The sequence below is a fragment of the Limanda limanda genome, chromosome 9, assembly GCF_963576545.1.
Source record: "Limanda limanda chromosome 9, fLimLim1.1, whole genome shotgun sequence".
NCBI classification, from domain to species: Eukaryota; Metazoa; Chordata; class Actinopteri; order Pleuronectiformes; family Pleuronectidae; genus Limanda; species Limanda limanda.
Genome location: NC_083644.1, coordinates 15,105,217 through 15,118,508, shown reverse-complemented (window position 1 = coordinate 15,118,508; position 13,292 = coordinate 15,105,217). Strand labels below are relative to the sequence as shown.

Genomic DNA, 13,292 nt, shown 5'->3' with positions numbered 1-13,292 from the left:
CCTCCACCATGGAGGTTATGTTTCTGTCTGTGGTTGGTTGTTAAATTGTCTGTCTGTTAGTTTGCAGAATACAGAAAAACTACTGGATGGATTGCTAGGGAACTTGGTGTAAGGATTTGATATTGGTCAGGAAAGAACCAATTTAAGTTTGGTGCAGATCAAGGAATTTTCTTTTCTTTCTGTACCATCACGATCAGTAGTCAGTCTGAAACTCAATGATGTTCAGTGTAAATATGCTATATTAGCATAATATCAGCAAATCGTTAATCTTTGCGATGCTTGAACAAAATTGCTTGATTTATTATTTAGGAATCAACAGTTAAGATACAGTACTGCCATATTATTCTGTCGAACACAATAAAGAATATAGATCTGCCTGGAGTGCATTCATGAGATGCTTCAGTATGACCGTATCATCAGAACATTCAACATTTGGAATCTAAGCTCCAGCCCCTTTTAAGCACTGTTGATGCCATTATTGTACCTCAAAGAATCAATTCTTTGTTAACTATTCAGTTGAGTTAAGCTCAAGGGGTTTAAGTGTAGTCGGTGGGATATAGTGGCAGCTTGAAGCATGGCCAAGCATAGAAGAGGAACTGTGTAGAGACGCAGTTGCATTCATTCACTGCCAACATCATGTGATCTCACCAAAGCCTTTTCTCACATTCAGGACAACAACAAACAGTGATTATCACTAAATACCATTGATGTTCTGCCTCAACATTACAACTACAGTGATCATATAGCTCATTACCCTCCTGCGGGGTTCACAGGGTTATCCAGTAATTAAAGAGCCTATCAATATATTGGCCTTCAGGACCATGATTTGTTTTAGTTGTCTGTGTTGAAAGTGTCTGCCATTGAACTTGTAAGCAGGTCCATGTGAAGGTTTGATGAGTTTTGTATGCTGGCCTGCTGTTGTCCTCTGGGAATGTGGGAACCGTTTTTTGGCAGTTGGACTATTGAGAGTCCTTTTGTGAGTGTATCCCTGCTGTAGTGAGGTGTCAGTGTCGAAGCCTTGGCAGAGCCTGTGGAAAAGTCTAACTGAAGCTCTTTTGAGCAAGACTTTTAAAGGATTGCAGCAAAACCTCCTTGTTACAGTACGAAGACCAAGTACAAGCAAAAGTCGAGTTTGCATCTGCAGCCATTTGCACACACTGAAACCTTTTTTTTTCATCAAGAACCATGAATTATTCTCTGAGAAATCAATGAAATTTGGGTCCCTGCCCCCTTTCACCAAGTTTCATGATAATCTGTTCTGTAGGTTTCACGGTGTCCTGCTTACTGACAAACAAACAAACAAACAAATGCTGTAAACATAACCTCCTAGGTGTGGTTAACTGTATAGAGCATGGGGACAAGTATGACGACCCACGGGACACAAAAACTTATTTCTGTGGAGAATCGACCGCAAATTTAATTTGCTGTTTGCTTGAACATCTCATCTTGTGTACACCATAACACTATTCCCTTTCACATGTTTGTGTATCTGTTCACGTTTGTGCAAGGCCTAACATTTAATGTCATTTTAAAGTATATAATTTATACTTTCACGTCTCTGCCCCACTTGCTTGTTGAGACACACAACTCGTAAACTCCACTGTTCTCAAGACACTCCCCTAGTTGTGTGTGTGTGTGTTAGTGTGTTAGTATGTGTGTGTGGAGGATATGGTACTTTATTCTTGTACGTCTGGCTCTGTTGAAGTAGAAATATTTCAGGGAGCAGGCTGCCAGAGGAGACCGCTCACCACCGAAAGGAATCAGTTAAAACAGAGTCAGACGTCATGAAATGGTCACTAGCTATTCATTCTCACAGCATGCACACACTACAGAATGCTAAACCACCCTGCTGTCTGTTTGTGACCTATCTCTCGCTTCTTCTTTACTTCTCACTCTTTCTTCACTCTTCTTCTTCTATAGGTACCCGTTACAGCACTCGTATTTCATAAGAATGCAGATCAGACCACGTTTCTCTCTGACATGGTTTGGCAAGCTGTCGCTCCATTTCCTCATACCTGCTGAGCCTTGCAGCCAATCAGATAACTCACTAATGGACATGTTCGAATACGAATGATGCAGTGACATGTTTAGCATTCCCCCCATGCTACAGTGGTCTGGGCTTTGCAGAGATTTTCAAGGGTTTTGTTCTCTTGGCTGCAATGTTTGTTTAGTAAAGATGATCAAGACAGTACTGGGCATTGGGGCAGCACTGAGCAGAGAGACTCTCTGGAGAAAGAGCACCAGAACGCGCTTTACTGAGCCTCAGACCTGGAACAGTGCTGGCTTTGTACCCTTTAGCACATTTGATATATTTAGACTAAATCTACAGTTTTAAACATTATTTACCTACATGATAAAGACACAACTTTACATACACATAGAATAATTAGTGATATATATATACACACACACACACACAGAGAGTAAAAAAACAAGCGAGCATGACATCCCAGAAAATTAGAGGGTAGGTAGGAGCCTTGTCTGAGCAAGTCCAAGTCAACTGAAGATAACATATTCTGGTCTCTGATAAGAAAAAAATACTATCTCTTTCATCAAGAGGCAGCAGCTCTTGCCTCATACTTCCCTGAAATACTATCTGAAAGTGACATTTTGTTTGTACACAGAAAATAAAGGTTAGTTGTTATATTGATGCAAATTGGTAGAGAGTAAAAGAAAAGTTTTAGTAATACAAGAACATGTATGTAAATCTAGGAAGTCAGGCATGCTGGAGCAGAGGAATTGAAAATAGGTCGACATTCCGTCCTAAGGAATCTCAATCAGACCCTGTGTGTGTTTGTGTGTGTGTGTGTGTGTGTGTTTGTGCCCCCTAACTCTAATCAGGCCCAACACCACTGTATCAAATTCACCCTGCAACGGCTATTGGTAGACCCGATCTCCTATTTAACATGCACTGAATCCACTTCCCCTGTGGTGGCCTTTTGTTGAGTGTCTGTGTGTGTATCTGTCTTTCTGTAGCCATGGGAGCATGTGCATCATGAAGGGGGGAGAAAAAGAGTGCTATTCTGTTACCGTATCAGTGCAATAAACCCCTGGCTGGGTTAGCATGAGCCTGAGGCCTAGAGAGTCACCCTGGTCGTCTGTGTCTGCTATACAGAGAACGGCTGTCCCAACCTCATTTATCATCACTGACCTATGCTCTCTCTCTCTCTCTGTCTCTCTGTCTCTCTCTCTCTCTCTCTGTCTCTCTCTTACTCACACACACATACTGATCAAGAGAATGAGGGGGAAAAGGTCTTCAAGGAGGAAAAAGAAGAGAATGAAAAGAGATGGATGGCAAGAGAGTGAGAGGAGGGCAAGAGGGGACAACGAGTTGCAGATGCTCACCCCCCCCTAAAACCCCAAACACACACACACACACACACACGGTCGCACCCCCTTCTGTGGTCTCAGCTGCTGTTTAAAAACGAGATTTATCCCCTGCACTATCCAGTTTCTTTGTTACCATGGTGATTTGTTGCTGTTGTTGACTCCAGTAAGGATGCTGATTGATCTGCTGACTCAAAGGTGCACTCAGTTTTGTTGTTGCACCTCCGTGTAAGGTTTGCAACTCTGCACATTTCACAGTTAAGTTTCAAAACATCAATAGTGAACAATGCTTAAAAATCGAGCCTGATGCGATGCTCCGAAATCATTAGCTGCTTTTATTCTGCGTGTGTCTTCATCTAAATCATTTTGATTGATATGGTAAAAATATCAAGAGGTAAAACAGCTGTGTAAACGTTGCATTAGTCTGGATAAGTTGTTTATTTGTATCTGTGTATGTTTTTGACTTGATCCCTTTAAACTTAACATGCATTTCTCTCCTCTGTTGTTTTTGCTAGGCCTTTGGAAATGCCAAGACAGCACACAACAACAACTCCAGCCGCTTTGGTAAATTTATCCAGGTTAACTATCTGGAGAGTGGAGTGGTCAGAGGGTGAGTAATTAAAACCGGCTCTGTGTGTTTGTTTGTGTTTGTTTGTGTCTTTGCAATTACTACTTTTGACCATGTCAAGTCTTTTGACGCATAGTCTTAATTACCATACACATACCTTAAATGTTTTATGTTCTGTATCTTCCTCCTTTTGCTCGTCACCCCGGTCGTCTACCTCTGTAATCTCTTCCTCTTTGTGCTTGTTACTGCCGGTCATGTGGTTCCTCATCTGTGCAGTGTGTGTTTATGTTTGTGTGGGCACCGAAACTTTCAACCACTAGCATGTCCTTCCTTTTTTCTCAGCATTCAAACTCTGGTTAGTAGCTGCATCAAAGTCTGGTCGGCTGTGTCACTTCCTCAGTTCCTCATCAGAAGAGCGGAACAGCTGCTCAGTATAATGTCTTAAAAAAGACGACATTATACAAGGGTCCGGAGATGAATGGCTGTGGAGAACATTCTATACGCTATGTTGACGATAGACAGACAGGATGAGATTTTTCACACGGGTGTATATGCTAAAGTTTCACTCTATAAATAAAATATGATTTGAAGTGTGCAAATGCCTGTGGCGACAGCTGCTAAGCTCCACAGTAAGTGGGCATCCCCGACCTGATTATCCCCTGAAGGCACCAGGTCTCATTGAGCTCTATTGATTTTCTTACCCTGAGAATGGTTTGTAAACCAATCCTGAGAGTGTCTCTTTGGCGGTTGGGGCTTTTCTGAGCTACAGAGTAGTTCCTCCATGAATAACAGAGTGTCACTGTGAAACTTAAGTGAAAAATATTAGCTAATATTTGAAGCTTCTTGCTAAGGGTAGTTTTAACTAATAAGCCTGTCACACTGTCATGTGTTTCTGTCCCAGTGTCAGTGCTTGTAACCTGGCTGCGTCATGTGATGCACAAACCTGTCACTAAGATTAAATTACCTTGTATGAAAATAACTAATAATTATTCATGTTAATGATGCATTTTGTTAGATCACCATTTCTTATTTCATGAGCCATTGGAAATTGTCATTATCTTTATCCATAACAGTAATTATTGTTATCTCCATTAATGTTATTATTCGGTCAACCTTAAAGTGAACTCACTTAGATTAGTAGTTCCCAAACGAGGAAACATTTTTGTTTGTTGAAAAAGCATAATTATTACAAAAGACAAAAGCTGGGAGTTAAATTTACAACAGTGCAAATAACCATGCAAATAAAAAAAATATCTGCTTTTACCTTTGTACTCACATGACCCTTCAGGTGGTTATGACTGATTAGTGGCAGTATCAGTTGCAGCAGATCAGTTTACAGGAAACGTTCACTTTCACACGTTTTCTTTTTTTGTGTGGTGCAAACTAACTTAAATCCATATCCTTTGTGACCTTCAACCTGCTACTGTAATAATGTGGCTTTTATGTCCCTTTCAATGTTATTCCTGGGGTCGGTAGTTGGGAACGTCTGACTTGGACAAGGAAATATTAAAAACTAAAACACCTCACGTAGTTACCTTCAGGTTACGTGTTCAAGAAAACCTCTGCTTCACACCAGTAAAGTATTCAGCGGATCACGGCAGCGCTGCTCTGTAGACTTAACAAAGACTGCCTGTCTATCTCTCCATCTCCAGTGGCAGCCATTCAGACAGTCAATAGAGGAGATTAACAAAGGGAAGGCTGCTGTTCCACTCTGCTCTGCTTTCTGAGCAGACCCACTCACTGACGGACGGGATGTTTTTATGCTCTCTCTCTCTCTCACTGACTCTCTGTGCGACTAATCCTTCCTCACTGGGACTGAGCGTAATGGAGCAGGACCATGACAAGCAACTCCCACTTTAGTGGAGGTGTAAAAAGGAGCTGGTGCATGAGTGACAGATGCCTGAGAGCTAACGTACTGTATGTGTGTGTTACTGTTCTCTAATCAGCTAGTATAAATAAATTAAAAAGCCAGCCTTACTTTGAGGCTAGTATTACATTTACATATTGTTTCCTGTCGTGGCCCTTTAAATGAATCAGGTATCCATCTTGTTGCTCAGAATCCATTGAGACAGACCTTCACAAACACATGCATACTGTATATCATGATTTAAATATAAAATTACCCCAACATGTACAGACAACTTAAAGGAAACTGGTTCAAATTCCTTGTTGGGATGTTTTTCAAGAAGATGCATCATCAAGCACTAAATGTTCTTATGGCTGATGTTTATGTGGTTCTCTTAAAGCCTCTGATACAACTGATGACTGATGAGATATGTTCAAAAAGTATTATCAGCTTAATATGAATTCCTGCCAGTCAGTCAGGACATGCCAAAAGGCTGTGTCCTGTCTAAACATCAAATACATTTTCACCATAGCCAAGGAGGATATTTTTCCATTGTGGTTTGTCTGTTTCTAAGTTACTTTGCATGATTGCCAATTGGGGTGGGGTGGGGTGGGGGCATGGGTCAAGGAAGAATAATCGAGTGGATCAAGGATTTTTATTTCTTTTTTACTTTCTTTTAAATGGTGAGATAGGGCCTTAGCCTTGGTAGAGGTATGCACTCTACCCTTCTAGTTAAACATACTCTGAACTTAACTAAACGAACTTCGTCAACTAAAACAAATTTCAACATCGTTAATTCACTTTAAAAGTGAAAATGAAAGATGGCCACCAGTGGATCAGTACAGTGGATGCACAGTACGTCTATAGTTGAGGCATCAGTTTTAGCAGATGGACACCGCAACCTTTCTCACAGCACAGTTCTATTCTTGGTGTATCATGACGACTGGCGTCAGTGTTCTATTTGCTTGGATATAGAAAAAAACAACTCTGACTGATTTGCAGTCTGATTTAGACAACCTAATGACCTTGGCCTGGTGTAGTGAGTAAATACAGCTCCTTTTAAAACGGCATCTCTCATGACTGCAGAGGTCTGACAGGATAAAGCTTACAGTACCTCTATCAGTTTTACTATACAATGGAGTTAAATAAATGAACCCCAGAGTTGTCTGGTTTTTGCTGCGTGTCTGACTGTGTGTTGCTATGTGTGTGATGTGTTGTGCCGTGCATGGGACCCTATCTGAAAGCTTTGTTCACTCTTTGATTGATCCGGCCATCTGTCCTCATTTCCCCCTCCTGCTCCTCCCCCTCTTTGTTTATTACCAACCCACTTTCACATGTGACCCGACAAAATCCACATACTCACAGAGAGACAGAGCTGAGTGACCCATAGTGTTAATTGATTAATCCTTTTTGTTTTTTTCTTCATCCACCTTTCTCTTGTCCTCTTTTCTTTCCGCCTCATCTTTCTTTTCCTTTATTTAGGGCTGTGGTGGAGAAGTATCTTCTGGAGAAGTCTCGGCTGGTCTCCAGAGAGAAGAACGAGAGGTGAGGAGAGACGGGCAAGGTCTTAACCCCTGACCTCCACTGACCTTCATGGGGCCCTTAGTACAAACATGGGGAGTTTCTTTGCAGGAGCCTCTGACAGTTGGATATGAATTTCAGCTGAAGGCTGCTGTCTTTAGTCTTTACACTTGTAAAACCATATATACACATACTTACATATTGTTGCTGTCAGACTTGTCATATGTCAATTATATTAGTTAGCCTTTACCTTTGTAAATAAAATAAAAAATACTTCACTAAGCGATTTTAACTAGAGCTTGTAACAAAATCTTGTCGTGGTATTCAGAGTTTCCTTCACAAACTATAGTTTGGTTTGGCCCTGTGATTCCAGTTCTGGCTGAGTTAAAAATTACCTTGCTACACAAACAATTGTTAAAGGGAAAAAAATCCCTCTCCTGTCAGTCATTCCTGAGAGACACCGCCCCACTGGTCATGTCGTCACTTAATCTTCTGTCACGTTGCTGCTACTCACAGTGACATTCACTCTGTTCACTGAGACACACTCTGTAAGGAAAGAGAGAAAATCCTCCACTGTGTTTTTATTTTTTGTGTGATATAATCACTGAAGAATGAATCATTACCACTAATTATTTCTTACAATAGGGAAACCAACAGAACACCCTGACCCTACCAACATAAAAGATTAAAGCCTTATCCACAACACTGTGCTTTAACTTCTACTGACACAGGGAGACTTTTCAAAACATCACAAGTTTTGTTTTATCTTTTTTAGTTTATATTGATGCAGATACACACAAACACTCATGAGTGTTGCTCTGTAATCCTGTTATCTACCACTGAACAGCTCAGCCGACTGGGTTGATGCTTTGTTTAAAAAAACACCGTAGTTATTTGATTAGCGTTATTATTCAGCCGCTTCCTTTCCAGATTTCTCCAGCTGGTTTGTATAAAGGAAGTCACCTTTTTATTGACAAACCTGCCTCTGTATCCTCCAGGCTATAACCAGTGTACTGTCAATAACAAGCTGCTGTTGACAGAGCTTCTTGCCTGTCGAGTCAGGGAGGAAACCTACTGTATGATGTCATCGTTTCTTAGTAATAGGTGTGGGAAATCATTGCTCTCATAAGCTGTCACCTGAGTATCTACTGTCCCTTCCCATCGATACCACGAGTGGAAACTGAGATTTATATCACTGCCCTCCATTGTCTTCTGTCTATTAGCTTTTTACTACGAGTTTTATCAGCAAACGACCACAAACATACCAGATAATAAGACAAACAAGATGATGGAAGCACGTATGAATTAGTTTATCCAATGAAGAGTTTGACTTTACGTGTATTAACGTGTTGTCTTTTTCCAGGAACTACCACGTGTTTTACTACCTGTTGTTGGGAGCCTCAGAGGAGGAGAGGAAGGAGTTTAAGCTGCTGCCGCCTGAAGAATACTTCTACCTCAAGCAGGTACAGTGCTGCGCTTCTGTTGCGTCACATCCTGCAGTTTACACCTAATCCATTATTTGGATCCCTTTTTCTAACTAGTGCAGTGCCTGTTCTAAAAATGCCTGTTTGGAATGGGCTGTTCGCTTGGCCTGTGGTGATGCTGTTTGCAGCTTCCTTTTTAAAACTGTTAAAATGATCCACAGAACCCCACAATGATTTGTTCACTTGTTTATTCAAAGTTCACAGAACCCCAAACTGGAAAATCAGTTGTTGTTGCTGTAGTCATGATCGACAACATCACTTTCGTTTAGTCTCAGCCGACGCGGCTACAGAGCACTGGTCGCCTGTTTATTTAAAGTTAATTAATGTTACACGAATCGCGTGTCCAAATCACAGCAAATAGGACAGAACACTCCCAAGTGTGAAGCCGATAAGATGAAAGGCTTTCGAGATATGCGAGCCACATACAGACAGAGATTTCTGGAATTAGTCGATTATTATTATTCTACACTGTTTAGTCTGATCAATCTTATAAATATTCATTACTACAACTCAAACCTATTGTAATTCACTGTTCGTAGACCTGTTATTCATTCAGACTGTCAGGCTTCTGAATTAGCCGCTGTCTACAGTCCCTGTTCAGCGCGCACATGTGAACTGCATGTTAATCAAGCTGTCTTTGTTGTCTCACTCGTTAATATGCCCCTCTATCTTCACCTCTCTCCTTTCATTCGCCTCTGATCTTCCTGTTTATTTTTCCGTTTCGTGTTACGCTTTCATTGTCTCGTCTACATCGACTGCCCTACTAACTGTCTGTCTTTCCTTGCAGCAAAACTTTAAGATCGAGGATGAGGAAGATTTGCGTCATGACTTTGAAAGGCTGCAGCAGGCAATGGAGATGGTTGGCTTCCTTTCTGCCACCAAGAAACAGTAAGTGAACATGTCCAGTGTAATGTGTGTAATGTGGGAGCCTGCTATTGTTACCCCCTCAGTCCTTAAAAATAATTTTGGTTGAAGCATCGAGTCATTTGACCAAAAATATAAATTACAACAAAGATACGCTTTAGCAAGTCAACTTCACACCACTAGTTTCATCTAACAAACGAATGTAGCAGTTTATTTGAGAGTGTGAGAGACAAGGCGTTTATTCATTTATCACATAAATAGATGATGAGGCCGAAGAGGAGCAAAGCAGTCGCTGCATGTGTCATATGACTGATGCTTAAGTTTATCTAATTCTTTTGATGACTATGTTGCAGGATCTTTTCTGTCCTCTCGGCCATCTTGTATCTGGGCAACGTGACCTACAGGAGGAAGTCAACCGGCCGAGACGAGGGGTTGGATGTGGGACCACCAGAGGTCCTGTCTACGCTGTCTGATCTGCTAAAGGTAACACATTTGTGTGTCTCTTTGTGAATCCATTTAACGCTTTGCCTGTGAGTTATTGCACTGTCAGTGTTAGGAAAGTATACAAAAGCATGCACATCTAAACTTGATCTAAACACTTGGTGCTGGACAGAAGAGATGGAAATTTCCCACCTACCTTAGATGTCAAACTAATATGTTTTTGGAAGCCTCAACTGATTCCTGTCTTCTGACTGTTGTTAGCATTAACCTGTGGGTGCCTCTCTCAGGTTAAAGAGGAGCTGCTGGTTGAGGCGCTGACGAAGAGGAAAACAGTGACAGTCAATGACAAGCTGATCCTCCCATACAGCCATTCTGAGGTGAGCACCAGTCTCTGCAACTTGCCATAACTTGTGCCTTTCTGCTTCTTCCTCTCTATTGATACATACTGTAGATCTCTTCTTGCAGTCAGTGCTCAACATTTGGACTTCTTGATTTTTAAATCCTCACACACATTTCTCTCTATCTGTCTTTTTTGTGTTTTGATCAAGTTTTTCTCAGTGTTCATATCCTCCACTTCTTCTCTCATCAGGCTATCACAGCCAGAGACTCCATGGCCAAATCTCTGTACAGCGCCTTGTTCGACTGGATCGTTCTACGCATCAATCACGCACTGCTTAACAAGAAAGACATGGAGGAATCTGTTCCAGTGAGACTCATACGCTCTCACACTGACACACAAAATACATGGAAAGAAATATACATATGCACATTGTAAAACACTGAATAATATATCTCCTATGTATGGCTGGTGTCTTGTTTTCCAGTGCTTGTCCATCGGTGTCCTGGACATTTTTGGCTTTGAGGACTTTGCAACAAACAGCTTTGAGCAGTTCTGCATTAACTATGCAAACGAGCAGCTGCAGTATTACTTCAATCATCACATCTTCAATCTGGAACAGGTGAGATCATTGGTTTATGTCCCTCGTCCTAAAATAATCTAATGTGAAACTGAGGCCAGATGATTTACTTCCCTGTAATTCAAACTTACAACTGTTTTCACTTCTGCGTGTTCTCCTGCTCCATAAATGACTAAAATGATGACTCATTGAAAGTTCTTGATCTCTGATAGGAGATTAAGTCACATTACAGCTATTCATATCCTTCAGAGTTCAGGGTTATGATAAGAATACAAATGAAAGATGAATGAATTATTATCATAGTTAATAATTTAGTAAAATATCCTACTGCTCCATCTTTTTGGCACACACAGTAAAAATATTCTCAGTTTTGAGATTAATTGGTTCAATAATTCAGAAAGATCATCTCGACTTTTCCATTGAGCTGGTCCATGAAATGCTCTGTCCTGTCTCACGCAGGAGGAGTACCAAGCAGAGGGAATCACGTGGCACAACATCGACTACACAGACAACGTGGGCTGTATCCACCTCATCAGCAAGAAGCCCACTGGTCTGCTTTACCTGCTGGACGAGGAGAGCAAGTAAGACACAGCTACAGATGACTCGCTCTCTATTCATGTCTAAGGCATTTGTGAATGAATAAAGTTTGTTTAAATTCAGTTGAAGCCTTTCCATTTATCTCTTTTCTTTCTCCTCTGTGTTTCGTGCCCCAGCTTTCCCCACGCCACAGACGAGACTTTATTGGCTAAATTCAAGCAGCAGCACCAGGGCAACAAATACTTTGTCCCCACAGCCGTCATGGAGCCCGCCTTCGTCATTCGCCACTTTGCTGGAAAAGTCAAATATCAGATAAAGGTAAGCAGGGAGATGGATACGCCACAGGTGACCCGGCAATAGTTGAATCCTTTAAATTCAAAGGATTTAGTTGTGAATTTGAGTGCTGATGGTGTAATTTGCTCTATTTTTGACATCACCAGGATTTCCGGGAGAAGAACACAGACCACATGCGTCCTGACATTGTGGCGTTGTTGCGGAGCAGTGATCGTGCCTACGTTCGGCAGCTCATCGGCATGGACCCGGTTGCCATGTTTCGGTGGGGCATCCTGCGCGCCACCATCAGAGGCCTCGCTGCTTTCAATGAGTCTGGTCGTTCCTGGGCTGCCAAAACATCCGGTATGTTATCAGTGTACCACTGTCAGCCAGTCATGGGTCAAATTAAATTATAGTATTTTTTCCTCTTTTGTTTATGGCAGCATACACATTCCATCTGAGAATAACTTAAAACTTCAATCATTGAAGAATTAATTTCTCTATGCAACGTACATTTATTTGATCAGTTTTACTTTCAAGTATTCAAAAGTACCATATCATAGCTGTATCCTCAGACCACTATTGCATTTCATAGCAAACCTCCTGACCGCTGCAGTTTCTCTGCTGTGTGATAAGCCTTTCAGGTCAGCACCCAGAGCAGGGGTCGGCAACCTGCGGCTCTGGAGCCGCATGTGGCTCTTCAGCCCCTCTGCAGTGGCTCCCTGTACAGTGCATGTTGCGCATATTTTTTGCGAACGGTGAACTTAACGAATCAGTTTTCATATGACGTATCAGGCCGTCCTGAAATACCAGGAGCGGGTGAATGTCTGTGCTTGTGTGTGTGTGTGCGTGCTCCCAGATAGCGGACACACACAACGGCCCAGGGGCTCCGCCCCCCCGCTCCGCTCACTCGCTCACGCCGGGTTCACACCGGACGCTGAAGCACGATGAAGCGCCGCGCAGCGCTAATAATATCACATACTTTTGCTGTTATCAGCCTACAGTAAAAACGGCATTTAATCATTTTTTTCAAGCATATACTTACCTTTGCTCCAACATTAACTGCAACAGCGTCCCATCATGTGTCTTTTTTGGTGTTGTCTTTATACAACATGTGCTGAGGATCATACAGCTCACTGTACTTCTCCACTCCAATTATTAATTTAATGTCATTCATGTTGAAGAACTTCTTCGCTGTTTGGTCCGTTCAAATTACGTATTCTCAACAAGCCTATGTGGAGAATACGTAGCCGCCTCCGGTCTGACCTGCTCTCACATTTTGTTTTCAAAGTTCGTCAACTAAAATATGCGTCACATCCTATTACGTCCCGGCGCTCTTCCCAGACAGATTAGGAAACAAAAAAAAAATTCTATAATTTTATAAATGCAACAAACTATAGTTTTTATATATATTGTATAACTATATATATAACTTCACAACCTGTGTTATCAAATATGTTATGCGGCTCCAGACAGATTTAATTTGGGGGAAGAGGGGCCAAAATGGCTCCTTC

At 41.6% G+C, this 13,292-nt stretch overlaps 1 protein-coding gene across 1 annotated transcript in view; it reads left to right on the top strand.

Annotated features, from left to right (window-relative positions):
• si:zfos-588f8.1 overlaps positions 1 to 13,292 on the top strand; it is a 53,952-nt gene that overhangs the window by 26,694 nt on the left and 13,966 nt on the right. Inside the window, exons 5-15 of the mRNA XM_061078404.1 lie at positions 3,843 to 3,937; positions 7,224 to 7,286; positions 8,626 to 8,725; positions 9,534 to 9,634; positions 9,964 to 10,093; positions 10,339 to 10,428; positions 10,641 to 10,757; positions 10,876 to 11,010; positions 11,428 to 11,549; positions 11,682 to 11,823; positions 11,946 to 12,141. Coding sequence (XP_060934387.1) covers positions 3,843 to 3,937; positions 7,224 to 7,286; positions 8,626 to 8,725; positions 9,534 to 9,634; positions 9,964 to 10,093; positions 10,339 to 10,428; positions 10,641 to 10,757; positions 10,876 to 11,010; positions 11,428 to 11,549; positions 11,682 to 11,823; positions 11,946 to 12,141 — 1,291 coding nt within the window. The remainder of the gene's footprint in view (positions 1 to 3,842; positions 3,938 to 7,223; positions 7,287 to 8,625; positions 8,726 to 9,533; positions 9,635 to 9,963; positions 10,094 to 10,338; positions 10,429 to 10,640; positions 10,758 to 10,875; positions 11,011 to 11,427; positions 11,550 to 11,681; positions 11,824 to 11,945; positions 12,142 to 13,292) is intronic.